At 43.6% G+C, this 15,682-nt stretch overlaps 1 protein-coding gene across 1 annotated transcript; it reads left to right on the forward strand.

Moving 5' to 3' along the window:
* The first annotated feature begins 3,998 nt into the window (after positions 1-3,998).
* Positions 3,999-14,727, forward strand: LOC125517133 (disease resistance protein RGA5-like). Its single transcript, XM_048682319.2, has 5 exons — positions 3,999-4,494; positions 4,983-6,144; positions 6,763-7,191; positions 9,070-9,072; positions 13,179-14,727. The coding sequence occupies exons 2-5, from the start codon at positions 5,288-5,290 to the stop codon at positions 14,725-14,727; spliced, it is 2,838 nt and encodes a 945-aa protein (XP_048538276.2). The 5' UTR covers positions 3,999-4,494; positions 4,983-5,287.
* Positions 14,728-15,682: the final 955 nt, after the last annotated feature.

Raw genomic sequence — 15,682 nt, forward strand, 5'->3', positions numbered from 1 at the left:
CATATGAGACAAAGTAAAGTTGATTATATATGGGATATATACTAGAAAATTATAAGGCGTCATATGCAAGTTGTCTGGAAATTCTGGCGAATGCATTGACTTTGGCCTCACACGGGGCAAGACATGAACATGATGCCTGATAGTTATCATCACTGCACCTTTGGAACTGTTCTTTTTCTTGCAATATCCTTCATCTAATGAGAGTTGTTACCATGCACATGTTAGCAATGCAGGTGAAAACGCTACCACAAAGCTTGGTTAAGTCTATTTTTGTGCAAATGAAATATATTTCCTTGGATTAATGATTTAGTAGATATTGGTTCAATACTGCTATCATTGATTTTTGTGCTAAGGGATAACTAGGGTAATTTTCTAGCCATGTCAGTAACATGCCTTGAGTATTCAAACTTGGTATTACAAATTTCTCAAATTGATATTTGATTCTTTCAAGGAATATTGTTGTTTGCCAAAATAACGAGATACTCGAGTCACTTAAGAAAAATGGTACGCCTTTGGAGGTGTTCACAGCGAAGGCTGCTGGTGTTGGCATCGCTGTTGTTTATAAGCTAAATGATCTTTAGCGTGATGGGAAGTTATCAACTCTCATGGTGATCACTAATTATCTTTAGCGTTGCATAGTGAGGATGAGATTGGACCACCCGTCTTCGGTAGAAAATTGATTCCCATTTGGTTAAGTTGTAGAGGGAGCATATAATGGTTATTATTGTCATTAATTGCATTGTGCTTTCCCTTCTTCAGCGGAATTGACTTTATGCCCATTACATAATCTGCACAGAAAATGTAGAATGCTATTGGCATAATTACTTTTCCTCTAGAGCAGTGTTTCTAAGCAAACAAAAATGGCCACTTGTTCTTTATAGTGCATGCAGAGGAGAAAGGTATGTGCTACCATATCCTGGTCGTCAATAGTAAATGTGTGTATGATCTTCACAAAGTCATAGTTCTGAAGTGTCTTTGCAACTTTAGATAGTGATTTTACTGTTACTATTTCTTTCATGTTAGAAGGCACACAATATTTTTATCATTTAATCTTTGCACATGAGTAATTATTATTTGTAATCAGATAGTGTGAGAAATGAAAGATTTATTTGTCTTAGCATTAGATGTTAAATATGCATGGTATCATATTCAATACACATATCATTTCCTTTCGTTATTCTGTGCCCATGTCAGAACTAATGCAAGAATAAGTATTAGAAATAATGCGATGGTGCCCATGTCAAGTCTTGCAGTGGATTAAAGAGGTTACCATGTAAAATCATTTTTGTTTGTTGTACATAGTATAATCATTAATTTGTGTGCTCCCGAGTCGTGGAGTAAATCAACCAGGATGAAGTTTGAAAAGTTATCTTAGCCCGTACTCCCTCCATTTCTTTTTACTCCACATATAAGATTTGGTCAAAGTCAAATTACACAAAGTTTGACCAAATTTATATAAAAAAATATGAACATCTACAATACTAAAACTATATAGTATGAAAATACGTTTCATGATGTATCTGATAATATTGATTTCATATTGTGAATGTTTATATTTTTTAATATAAAGTTAGTCAGACTCTACAAAGCTTGACTTTGACCAAATCTTATATGCGGACTAAAAAGAAACAGAGGGAGTATAAAGGTTATGATTTTCCTTTAATGTTTAAGCTTCTAGGATATTTACTGTAGCCGCCAAACATTAATAGAGGTGTGAGAGAGAGATAGAGGGTGAAACCCAGAGAGAGAGAGAGAGGGGGTGGGAGAGATGGAGGATGGTAGACAAAGAGAGGAGTATGCATTTTATTCATATATGTGTAATCAAAAAAAGTCGTGGCAACGCACGGGCGTTCTACTAGTTGTATGTAAGGGCGGAGATCCAACCAGAGAAAAAGGCATCTCACCACGGGGATCGTCTTGAGATGTTGTCCTTGGGCGGTGGGATATTAGAGAAATACAGAAGGTAAAAGAAAATAGCGTCGGGTCCTTCCCCCCAAACTTGGCCACCTGGGTCATGCCTGTCAGGTCGGCACGTTAGCACGCACCGCCATGAGCCAGGCACGACACAGGCTAAACAGGTTGTGCCTGACACGCGGCATGCCTTGGGCCATGCCTAGGCCTGAAGGTTGGGCACGCGGGCCAACACAACGTGGTCTCTTTTTTAATAAAAAAATCAAATATTTTTTAAATAGATGACCTAAAATATAGCTGAATAGGCTTAAAAAATAGCTCAACAGGCAAAAAAATATGCAGCCTAGTGTGCTAAACGTACCACAAGCCGACCCGTTTATTAACTGGGTCGTGTCTAGGCTAGAGGACACAACACGCGGACTGGCACGACACGACCCGACTAATAATCATGCCACAACGGGTCGTGTCGTGACATGCCCAATTAGGGTAGGCCGTACCGTGCCATGCCAGGCCGACACGTTTGGCCAGCTTTGCTTCCCCTAGGATACACATGCGCTTTTGGTTTGTACTGAGTCTTGGACCAACCACATATCGACACCTATATGTACCTACTAATAAAGGGATTAGTACTTCTGCCTGTTTGTCATGAAATTGCCCCAAAATTATAAAATATTACCCACCGATGCAACCTATAAGTGACAAAAAAAACATTTCACACAGGGGAACACCCGCCTGGGCCATCCCACGCAGTAGGGACCTCCTATACGGTGGTTTGCGTATTGGGAGAAGACACAACGCGCCCGTTTGGGCCGCCCATGTGCGGTCGGCCTGATTTTTTAATCTGGTTATTCTTTTTTCTTTTTCTTTTCTGTTGTTTTTTTCTACTTTAAATAAATTGGTATTTCAAAAAAGTTCCAAAATTTTAAAAATTGAGAATTTTGAGATAAAATGTTTAGTAAATCATTAATTTTTTGAGGATTCAAAAAAGTTCGTCATTTTCAAAAATTGTTCCCGATTTTGGACAAAAATTGCCAGGAAATAAAAAACTATCCAAGATTTTGAGAAAAAGTTCGTGTATTATTTTCAAAATAAATTTAAAAGGTTTGCTAATTCAAAAAAATCATGAATTTTTAAAAATGTCCTGAAAGTTCAAAAGTTGTTCATGAATTACAAAATAGTTTCTTGATTCATAAAATATTTGCTGATTCAAAAAATTATCATGCATTTCAGAAATTTTTCGTTGAATCAAAAAAATGTTCAACAATTTGAAAATTTGTTCCACCAATCTCCAAAAACAAAAATGTCCGTTGATTCTAAAAATGTTCACAGATTCAAAAAAAATTAAAAATGTTCACAATTCTATATAAATATTACTAGTAAATAGTATAAAATGTTCATGACTTCAAAAAATGTCCGTGATTTTAAAAAAAGTTTGCAAATTTGTAAAAAAAACACGAATTTTAAAAATATTCTTGATTTCAAATATGTTCGTGAGTTTAAAAAAATGTTCATGATTTTCAAAATTGTTAACAATTTCACCAAGATATTCACAAATGTGAAAAGATGTCCACAAAAAATAAACAGAAATATAAAAGGAAAAATAAAAAAATAGAGAAGAAAAAGAAAATAAAAAAAGAGTTTAGGGAAGGTTCTAGAACCTTCTCAAAACCATGAGGAAGAAATCCAAAAATGGACCGGCCCAAAGCAGGATCAAAGGCAGGACGGGGTGCATGCTAGGACTCTACACGCCAAATAGGAAACCCCCATCATACAGTAATGGCTAGAGAAATACTCCCTCCGTTCCAAAATAGATGACTCAATTTTATACTAACTTTAATACAAAGTTGAGTCATCTATTTTGGAATGGAGGGAGTACGTTTTAGGTTGGAGAATCTGCCCACCTGGGCCGGCCCACACAGTAGCGGCTGAAAAAATATGTTTGAGAATGCCCTACCTGGCCGGCAAACGCAATGAGAAAGAGAATGGTATTGTATCTCGATGATGCTGCCAAATATGATCCATTAAAAATTATGATTTTTTTTCTGTCGCAACACAGGGCCATTTTGCTACTAGTGAGTACTAGACTTGGCCATAGGCAGCCCGGCCCGACCTTGTCCATGGGCTGGGCTCAGGCCTAGATTTCAAGGCCGACGGCCGGGCCAGGCCTGGGCCCGTCATATTCATGCATTAACGAGGAGGCCCGGCCTGTGACCCGAGGCCTGACAGGCTTTTACTATCATGGGCCGGGCTCGGGCCTGATTTTTAGGTCCGATGGCTGGGCCGGGCTTAGGCCTCGGTTTTTTGCATCGGGCTTTGGTAGGCCCGGCCCGGCCCGACAGATGGCCAGGTATGGTGAGGACCAATGTCCCCAAACATCTGCACTCCAATTTGCTCCTCTTGTCGCGTTGGGTAATCCAAAGCAGGAAGGAAAGGCTCCAAGCCTCCAAGCGGTCGGAGCTTCGGAGGCGTCGGTGCCCGAAATCAGTGGATGCCAACAGGAAGCCTTCCCTTCTCCCCCCAGCCCTTGCCCGGAGCGCGGCCGGCCAGATCCGCGGCAGGGGGCGGCCACCGAGGGCACCGGAGGTGATTACTGACTCCTGGAGTAATTGCCTAGCACAGTTACTGATTTCTAGTTCGGTCTATTTCTGTTTCTTCGTCTTAATCTTAATCTCGGTGTTCATCTTGACATGGAGTAGAGCGTCAAACTTGCAATTTTGTTTATCTGCATGCAAATGCTACAGTACCAATTAGTATGTCAGCGAAGTTAATCATTAAACGAGGTCCAGTCGAAAACGGAAATTTCATCAAATCTCTTCTTGTGATCAAACGCTGTAGCCGTGTAGCAGGTTCTAATTGATTCAGGCACACATATGCTGCATCAACAAGAGAGGCAGCGTCAGTCATATCACATCACACCGCAGGAAACGAACCCAATGAATGTTTGGCATCTAACTCCCAAGTTTTACTTTTGGTTTGGTGTCGTGCAAAGAGTATCTCATTCTCCATGCATGCTAGCCTGTTGTTACAGAAATTAACAATGGGTTTATTTGTCTCTGTTGTGATGAGTTCAGGATTGGGGAGAAAAAAATAGCAGGAAGAGGCCACAAACATCAGCTGCTGTTTGCTCGGTAACTGACAATAGTAATCTTTGTGCTGTGCGCTTGTGCCTCCTTCGTTCCACACGCGTCATTTCATTTCAGACCCCAACTCAAGAAGAAACAGAAATAGTGGAAGAAATGATAAAAGGAGAGGAAGAAGCAGAGAAATGGAGTGCAACTTCTGTGCTATGCCTCCTTGGTTGATCGCTTCATCTCCAAGTCCCTGAGCACTGAGCAGTGACACGGCTTCTTGAGTGGAGGCTAACAGAGGAAAGGCCATGGAAGCCGCGGTGGTGAGCGTGTCACACGGAGCCATAGGCTCCCTTCTTGGGAAGCTCGGCGATTTGCTCGCCGGCGAATACAAGCTGCTCAAAGAAGCAAAGGGCGAGATCATGTTCCTTAAAGCCGAGCTCGAGAGCATGCGTGTGTTCCTAGAGAGGACGTCGGACGCGGAGGAGGAGGAGGCTGACAAACAAGAAAAGTGCTGGGCTGAGGAGGTTCGTGACCTGTCTTACGACATCGAGGACAATGCCGACGACTTCATGCTCCGGGTGGAATGCGAGTCAAATAGCAAGCCACATGGCTTCAAGGGGTTCATTGAAAGGAGCAGGTTCATTGAAAGGAGCATGAACTTGCTGACGACAATCAACACTCGGCATAAGATCGGCAAGGAGTTTCAAGGTCTGAAGAGACGTATCATGGAGGTGAGCGAGAGGCGCATGAGATACAAGCTTGACAGCACTGCCTCAAAGCCAAACAGCACGGCCATAGATATACGCCTGTTGGCGCTCTATGTGGACGCAGCGGGCCTCGTCGGTATCAATGAACCGAGGGACGAACTGATTAAGGTGATGCTGGACCAAGATGGTGTTTGTGCACAGCAGCTGAAGGTGCTCTCTGTTGTGGGATTTGGAGGCCTTGGTAAGACCACACTTGCAAATGAGATTTATTGCAAACTAGAGGGGCAGTTTCAGTGCCAGGCTTTTGTTTCTGTGTCCCAAAAACCTAATATAAGGAAGATTCTTAGAAACATACTCTCTCAAGCTGGCTATGTGGTCCTGGATCAAACTAATATGGAATCATGGGATGAGGATCAGCTGATCAGGACACTTCGAAGATTTCTTGCAGACAAGAGGTACTCCCTTCTGTAGTCTATAGTGCTCGGTTTAGTTTTGTGGGAATATATTCTTTCAGCTTGCTTGTATGCTGTTTGTAGAAATTCCTGTGGATGTGGGTAAGAAACTTACATCTTAGATCCTCTGGATGGGCACTTTATTAGTGAAATTAGTTACGCCATCAAGTTCCACGAAACCTCTATAATCAAGTAATTTGTTCCATATTTGATTTCTTTTGTTGTCACTGAAAAACATGACACTAGATTAACACTAGTTTGCAAGTCAGAAATGTTACAATTAATTTTCATATATTCTAAAAGTAAAATTCCTCAAATGAACATCTCAATTCTTACAAATGCCTGCATAATTATTTTTTTAAAAGAGGCAACGCCTGCATAAGGTTCAGTTTTAAAGCATTTACTCATTGATTCACAGAAAAACAAGGCAACACGAGCTATCATTTATGCAATTCTAAAACCAAATGGGCCATTTTGGCACCACCAAGGCTCAACTATCATGTATATGCACTTTTGGAAAACTTAAAGGAGGTTTTCTTGGGTGTGTTTTAGCCTTTTAAAGTTCATTTGAAGAAAGTGAGGATGCTTATGATGCTGCATATAATTTAACCTTCTTGGCAGGTACTTTATTGTAATCGACGACATATGGGATGCAACCACGTGGAGTATTGTTAGATGTGCTCTGCCAGAAAACAGCAATGGCAGCAGAGTAATAACAACTACACGAATCGAGACCGTGGCTACAGCGTGCTGCTCCAATAGCTATGATTATCTTTATAAGATGAAATTACTTAGCAATGAAGAGTCAAGAAAGTTATTTCTCAGAAGAGTTTTTGGTTCAGAGGATGGTTGTCCTACGTATTTGGAAGACGTTTGGGCTGAAATTCTAAAAAGATGTGGTGGCTTGCCACTCGCAATTATCAGTATATCCAGCCTATTAGCTAGTCAACCAAAGATGCTGAAGGGGCAATGGGAGGATATATTGAATTCTTTGAGCTCCAACTTTGAAGTGCATCCCACCTTCGAAGGAACGAGAAAAATACTAAACCTGTTGAAAATATTAGCACTTTTCCGATTAGACTTATCCACGAGTAAACAGTAAGCATGACATAAAAGGTATGCATCTCATAGCGATACCTAAGCATACTAGCACGTACAGAACATAGAATCGAACCATCTATGAGCAGCACATATACGGCTAGCATAAGTACGAGTAAACGAGGGATGAACAGATCATACCCTCCGGTTGGCCAGGCCAACGCGGCGGCAGCAGCAGCCTCGGCGTCGTCCGTGGCCTTCTTCTTGGAGGCGGCGTCGTCGGCCATGGTGTCGATGCAGGGGAAGTAGTGGAAGCAGAGGCAGACGAAGTTGGGGACGGATCAGGAGCAGTCGCGTCGAGACGCTCCCCAAAAACCTTATTGCCGTTCTTCCGGGCAGGATCTCGAACGACAGGGTTCCGGAGGCACCTGCTCTCCCGACCAACCGTGCATGCGGTCGCCGGGATGGGATCGCCGGAAGTAGCACAGAGAGAGGAACAGTAGCTGACGGCTAGGGTTGTACGAGAGGGAGTGAGTGAACTGAGTTAGGGTTCACTTCACTGGCCAGTGCCTTCTTATATAGGCCGTCAAGTAGATGGGCCTGGGCTAGGCCCACGACCGAGTCCGCGAACAGCCCACGGTCCAACGTCTCGGACAGTGGCGCTTCCGTAAGCGACTCGTTAATTAATTAACCATTCCTGCGCGGCAAAAATAATCTTCGGCTCGGCTCATTCCCGCAACTCGCGGCGCGCGCGCGTCGTGACGAGGCGAGGCGAGGCGGGTGGCGGAGGAGGAGGAGCGTGCGTGTACCACTCCTCTTCCCAAGCTCCCAATGGCAAGTGGTAGAGCAGCCCTTATAAAGGGGTCTCAACTCTTCTCAAATAGCAAGGTGGGACTAAACTTCCCACCACCTGCCATCTCATACATGGGCCTCAAAATTAACCAGGGATTAGTGTCTTATATGGGCCTAAGCCCATCCATAATCCAACAATCCCCCACCAGATCTCGAGGCACATAAGTTTATCAACTATTCCAAACAATGTTTGATATACCAGAATTTTCAGTGGAGACTGTTAAGTTGAACTTCCACCTAGAGCAACAGGATTAGACTTCTTCACAACTAAACAATGGACTATGCTTTGAATTGTTAGTTTGGCGTGCAGAAGTTTCGCCTATTGTCAGCTGATACATGACTGCCGAAGGCTAAACCCCACGGGTGGAGCTTATTAGTCATACTCCGTACCTTCTCATGAGCTTAATAGAGATTACCCAATCTCATAGACTGTGACCAGTAGTCGGGCTCACATAGGTGTGTTCCTCCAAAGAATGCTCTGTAGGTTAGCATCTTGCTTACACAAGCTTTGGAACGCATTAAGACAAAAGTCAGCCTGCCTTACAAAATTGAGAGTATTGTGCATCTCCAACGGAGTGGGTTAATTAAGGATACTCTCCTCAGTTGACCGCTGAATTGTTTTCCCAGGTCCTAATTCACGGGATCTCCGATCACATAGGTTGGGTTACCCCCATGGCAACTTATATGGGTCTCATACCCATCTCCCTCGATGCATTTTCTATCACAATCCGTGATAGCCCTTTCGTAAAAGGGTCTGCCAGATTCTTAGCCGTCTGGATGTAATCCAACGCTATTACTCCGGAGTTTCTTGATTTTCTGACAGATTTCAATCTTCTTCTTATGTGCTTTGTGGATTTCATGTTGTCCTTTGAACTCTTAGCCTTGGCAATCACTGTTTGATTGTCATAGTTCATAAGGACAGCCGGCACTGGTTTATCAACCATCGGCAAATCCATCAAAAGCTCTCGAAGCCATTCTGCTTCGACGTATGATGTGTCTAATGTTGTGAGTTCTGCTTCCATAGTCGATCTGATTAAGATCGTCTGCTTGCAAGACTTCCAGGAAACAGCACCACCACCAAGTGTGAAGACATGTCCATTTGTGACTTTCATCTCATCAGCATCAGATATCCAATTCGAATCACTATACCCCTCAAGTACCGTTGGGTAGCCAGAATAGTGAATTCCATAGTTCGCAGTACCTTGCAAATAACGCATCACTCGCTCTACAGCATGCCAATGCACATCTCCCGGATTGGAAACAAACCGGCTCAGTTTGCACACAGCAAATGAGATGTCAAGACGAGTAGCACATACTAGGTACATCAGTGAACCAACCACTTGAGAATATCTCAATTGATCTACAGCCGTGCCTTCGAACTTTCGAATCCGCACACTAGGATCATATGGTGTTGCAGAAGGTTTGCAGTCCGAATATCCAAAACGGCTCAAAATCTTCTCAACATAGTGGGATTGCAAAAGTGTAATTCCACCCTCATAATTTCTCAGTAGCTTGATGTTCAGGTTAACATCAGCCACACCCAGGTCCTTCATCTCAAAGTTGTGAGATAGAAAAGACTTGACCTCCTCAATGACCTTGAGGTGGGTCCCAAATATCAGTATGTCATCGACATATAGACATAGTATAACTCCTTCGCCCCCACCATAGCGATAGTATACACATTTGTCAGCTTCGTTCACAACAAAGCCAGCAGATGTCAGAGTAGTGTTGAACTTCTCATGCCATTGCTTAGGCGCTTGTTTCAGGCCATACAAAGATTTCACTAGCTTACACACCTTTCTTTCCTGACCATTTACTACAAAGCCATCCGGCTGTTGCATGTAAATTTCCTCATCTAGCTCTCCGTTAAGGAAAGCCGTCTTAACGTCCATCTGATGAACGAGAAGACCATGCGAGGCAACCAAAGCGAGTAACACTCGAATGGTTGTCAGTCTAGCCACAGGTGAATAAGCGTCAAAGAAATCCTCTTCTTCTTTCTGGGTATAACCCTTGGCCACAAGTCTAGCCTTGTACTTCTCAACAGTACCATCGGGCCTAAGCTTCTTCTTGAACACCCACTTACATCCTAATGGTTGACAACCATAGGGACGATCAGTGATCTCCCATGTCCCATTAGCCAAGATGGAATCCATCTCACTACGGACCGTAACCTTCCAGTAGTCAGCATCCGGAGATGCATAAGCTTCTGAAATGTTACTGGGAGTATCATCATCCACGAGGTACACTAGGAAATCATCACCAAAGGACTTTGCAGTCCTCTATCTCTTGCTCCTAACAGGAACTTCCTCGTCATCCTCCATGGAACTCTCATCACTTTTATGTTCATAGTATTCCATCGGAATAGCAGGTTCAGGAGTCTCATCAGATTCCAGTCTAGAATTGCTTTGCATATCTCTCATGGGGAAAATATCCTCAAAGAATGTAGCATCCCTAGACTCTATAATTGTACTGACCTTCTGGTCAGGTACCTCAGATTTTACCATTAGAAATCTATAGCCAACGCTATGCTTGGCATAGCCAAGAAAAACACAGTCCACAGTCTTTGGTCCCAACTTGCGCTTTTTGATTATCGACACGTTGACTTTCGCCAAACAGCCCCAAGTGCGCAAGTAAGAGAGTGTGGTTCTTTTCTTTTCCCATTGCTCATAGGGAGTAGTCTCATTATCCTTTGTGGGAACTTTATTCAGGACATGACAAGATGTCAATACAGCCTCCCCCCACCATACCTTGGATAAACCCGATGTATCTAACATGGCGTTAACCAAATCAGTTAGAGTACGGTTTTTCTGTTCGGCAACCCTGTTTGACTGGGGTGAGTAGGGAGGCGTCCTCTCATGAATAATACCATGTTCCGCATAGAATAAATCAAACTCATTAGAAAAGTACTCTCCACCACGATCAGACCGGACTCGTTTTATTTTCTTCTCAAGTTGGTTCTCAACTTCAGTCTTATAGACTTTAAAGTAGTGTAGAGCCTCATCCTTAGTATTTAACAAATACACATAGCAGAATCTAGTGGAATCATCAATCAGAGTCATGAAGTATTTCTTTCCACCTTTAGTCAACACACCATTCATCTCACAGAAATCTGAATGTATGAGCTCTAGAGGTGCCAGGTGTCTCTCCTTCGCAGGCTTGTGAGGCTTACGAGGTTGCTTAGCTTGCACACACGCATGGCACTTAGAGCCTTTGGCTAAAGTGAAACTCGGGATTAAATCCATTTTAGCTAGCCGCGTCATTCAACCGAAATTTATGTGACAAAGACGTGAATGCCAAACCTCAGATTCGTTCACATTAGAATGAATTTGGTTCACGACTTTATTGCAGAAATCCTCTAGGGAAAGGCTGAACAAACCACCACAATCATACCCTTTTCCAACAAATAGTCCATACTGAGATACGACTACTTTGTTAGACTCAAATACTAACTTAAACCCTTCTTTACATAGAAGGGAGCCACTAACGAGATTCTTCTTTATGGCGGGGACATGCTGCACGTTCTTCAGTTGCACGATCTTTCCCGAAGTAAACTTCAGATCTACCGTGCCAACACCATGAACAGAAGCATGCGAGCCATTCCCCATCAGGACGGAACAATCTCGTGCGACCTGGTAGGAAGAAAACAAAGACACATCAGCACACACATGAATATTGGCCCCAGTGTCAATCCACCAATCAATGGACTGACAGACTGAAAGTATGGTAAACAGATTACCATACCCAGATGCCGCATCATTGTTGCTCAAAGTGACATTCACAGACTTGGAGTCCTGTGCTGGCTTCTTATACTTGTTTGGGCACTTGTTCGCCCAATGTTCATCTGAACCACAAGTAAAGCAGCCATCTCTCTTTTTGTCTTTCTTCTTACCCTTCTTCTTAAAGGTAGTATTCTGCTGGATAGAGTTCTTTCCCTTGAACTTGTGGAAGTTCTTCTGCACCACATTGGCGCTAGAAGAACCCTCTGCCCCTTTCACGTGCGAGTCATTTGCTCTCGAGTTCTGCTCAACACTGAGATGACCAATGACATCCTCAACAGAGAATTCACGTCTCAAGTGCTTGAGAGAAGTAGCCAAGTTCCTCCAACTAGGAGGGAGTTTTGCAATAATGCAACCCGCGACAAACTTGTCCGGTAACTCACACTTCAGGAGCTCTAGCTCCTTAGCAATGCATTGTATCTCATGAGCCTGGTCCAATACAGAACGGTTATCAACCATCCTATAATCATGGAACTGCTCCATGGCATACAGCTCACTGCTAGCATCAGTTGCGCTGAATTTGACTTCGAACGCATCCCACAAGTTTTTGGCAACGCCCATATGAATATAGGCGTCAACCAACTTGTCTCCAATCACACGCAGAACTGCTCCCAGAAAGATTGTGGTTGCCTCCCTAAACGCCTTCTCCTGTTCAGGAGCAATCGTTTCTGTGAGGGACACACCACCAACCCAGAACACGTTCATTGCTGTGAGCCACAAGGTGGTCCTAGTCTGCCAACACTTAAAATGCGTCCCGGTAAACTTTTCCGGTTTCAGAGTAGCAGCAAAGCCTTGAATCGAAAAGTGCCTAAAATAAGGTTTTTGGATTGTTGGAAATATTAGCATTTTTCCGATTAGACTTATCCGCGAATAAACAGTAAGCATGGCATAAAAGGTATGCATCTCATAGCGATACCTAAGCATACTAGCACGTACAGAATATAGAATCGAACCATCTATGAGCAGCACATATACGACTAGTATAAGTACGAGTAAACGAGGGATGAATAGATCATACCCTCCGGTTGGCTAGGCCAACGCGGCGGCGGCAGCAGCGTCGGACAGTGGCGCTTTCATAAGCGACTCGTTAATTAATTAACCATTCCTGCGCGGCAAAAATAAGCTTCGGCTCGGCTCATTCCCGCGGCGCGGCGCGGCCGCGGAGGAGGAGCGCGCGTGTACCACTCCTCTTCCCAAGCTCTCAATGGCAAGTGGTAGAGCAGCCCTTATAAAGGGGTCTCAACTCTTCTCAACTAGCAAGGTGGGACTAAACTTCCCACCACATGCCACCTCATACATGGGCCTCAAGATTAACCAGGGATTAGTGTCTTATATGGGCCTAAGCCCATCCATAATCCAACAAAACCTTAGCTACACAAATCTTCCTCATTATTTGAAGACATGTATGCTGTATTTGGGTATATATCCAGAGGGTTATACAATCAACAAGAATGATTTGGTCAGGCAATGGTTAGCCCAGGGTTTTATAAGTATATCACACGTGCGGGAACCAGAGGCTGTTGCAGAGGGCTATTTCAATGAACTTGTCAACAGGAGCATTGTTCAACCGGTAGATACAGATCATAATGATGAGGTGTTGTATTGCAAAGTGCATGATATGATGCTTGATCTTATTATGCACAAGTGCAGAGAAGAGAATTTTATCACTGCAGTAGAAGACTTACAAGCCTTGATTGGACTGCAAGGCAATGTTCGCCGACTCTCCCTCTACTTGGATGATGTAATAGATGGCGCTACATTGGGAACTGCCAGGCTCTCACAAGTAAGAGCGCTAGCAAGATTTGGCATCTCCACATACACACCTCCTCTATCAGAGTTCAAGCATCTCCGAGTTTTAACTCTTGAATTTCCAACTAAGCGTGTGACACTTGACCTCACAGGAATGTGTCATTTGTTCCAGTTGAGGTATCTAAAAGTTGTAGCAGCTTATGGTGAAATAGTGCTACCAAGGAAAATTCGGAGACTGGAGCAATTAGAGACGCTGGAATTAAGAACTTACGAATATAGCATGGTTCAAGTTCCGTCAGATATTGTTCATCTGCGCCGGTTATTGCACCTGATCGTTCCTATTGGGATAAGTTTGCCCTCTAGGATCGGCAGCATGAAATCCCTACGGACACTGCGAGGCTTCGACTTGGGCATGAACTCGGTAGAAAACATCAGAGACCTCAGAGATCTGACCAATCTGAAGGATCTTGAAATATGCCGTGTCTACCGGAAGCAGTTGGATGAAGCAGAAGCAACAAAACTTATAAATATTCTGAGATTCTCCCTAGAAAAACTTTGCAACCTCAGATACCTGTGTATGGAATCTTATCTCCCCAGCGCATGCTCGGATGCATTGGGTTCACTATCCGCTTCTCCCCGCCTTCTTCGCAGGCTCCATTTACGGGGTTGCATGTTATCGAGGGTTCCCAAGTGGATTCAGGAGCTCCATAACCTCTATGACCTTGCACTAGGGGTTAAGGAGGTGTTGGATGATGATGTTGGAATCATTGCACAGTTGCACTCCCTCATCCACCTGAACGTGTACATCTTTGGAACTCCTAAAGAGAGGGTCACCATCTGCGGAACAGGATTCCTTGCTCTCAAGCATTTCGAAGTCACCTGCCGTTGGACATCATACCTGACGTTTGCGGCAGGGGCAATGCCCAGGCTCCAGAGGCTCGAGGTCGCATTCAACGCGCGCGGATGGGAGCAGCACGGTGCTGCTTTTGGCGGCGTCGAGCACTTGTCAGGCCTCAAGGAAGTCTCGGTGCGCATTGGGGGATATGGCGCCGAGGAATCAAGTGCAAGAGATGCGCAGTCCGTGCTTAGGGATGCCATTGGCATGCACCCGAGTTGTCCTGCAGCTAACATCAAGTGTCTTGAAAACATGAATTTCACTTTTGATGACTAGAAAAAAGAGGAGGTTGTGAACTCTAGCACTTGAAGGCCAAATTCTGGTAAGAACCACCCAATTAGGCGGCAACAGATAACCCTAACACCATCGCTCTCTCGTTGATTTTTAATAATCTCTTATGCTTGCGCCCTTTATTCCCTGCAAGTTTTATTTCGTGTCATGCCTGAAATGTGAAACTCTTTCCACATTTCTACATGAATCGAAGATTTTCATGTGAAGTTCATGCAAAAAAAAATCAAACATGCTCTTAATCCTGATGTGTTTGATTGTTGTCAACAGTATTTCTGTGTCTCACCCACAAAAAAAAACAGTATTTCTGTGTCAAGCTGGACTGACCAAGTTGTTATCCTGCAGCGGCATCTTGGCACCCCACTCGCTCCATGTCATCATTTGTAACTGATGAACTCTTCGCTAAGAGATGTGGAAGACGTGGGCCTCTGTATACGCAGGTACATCTGCGTGCTTCATCGTCACAAGATTGTGCTGCCACCATTTACCATATTTCTGTTAAGAACCTATTTTTGAAGATCTGTTGTACGCACTGTTCCTAGATTGAATCACATGTGAAATTTATTCTGCTTGCTAGTTGTGAGCTTGAGTTGTGTGTTTGTGTATAATCGAACGATGAATTGGTGAAAAAGTGATATGTTTCTGAAATTTCGAAACATTCAGCTGTTATATGTAAATCAGTGTGTGTGTTCATGGGAAAGCTTATCCATGTATTGATCACGATCGGCTTCTTCCACCGATCAGATGTGCAGATTTCACATGTTCCATTTTAGTCTTTGCAACATCTGAATGAAAACTGCAGGCTGTTGGTGCCAGAAAGAAATGGTTTCAGTTTTTATCTTGTTCTTGCCGGTGAATGCGCAGCTGTTAATACTGATGTGTGCTGTTATTATTTGAGGTGTCCCTTGCCCGATCCGCTGATGCTACAGCCAACAGCCTTATG

Source organism: Triticum urartu, chromosome 6A (genome assembly GCF_056163025.1).
Source record: "Triticum urartu cultivar PI428250 chromosome 6A, HENAU_Tu73, whole genome shotgun sequence".
NCBI lineage: Eukaryota > Viridiplantae > Streptophyta > Magnoliopsida > Poales > Poaceae > Triticum > Triticum urartu.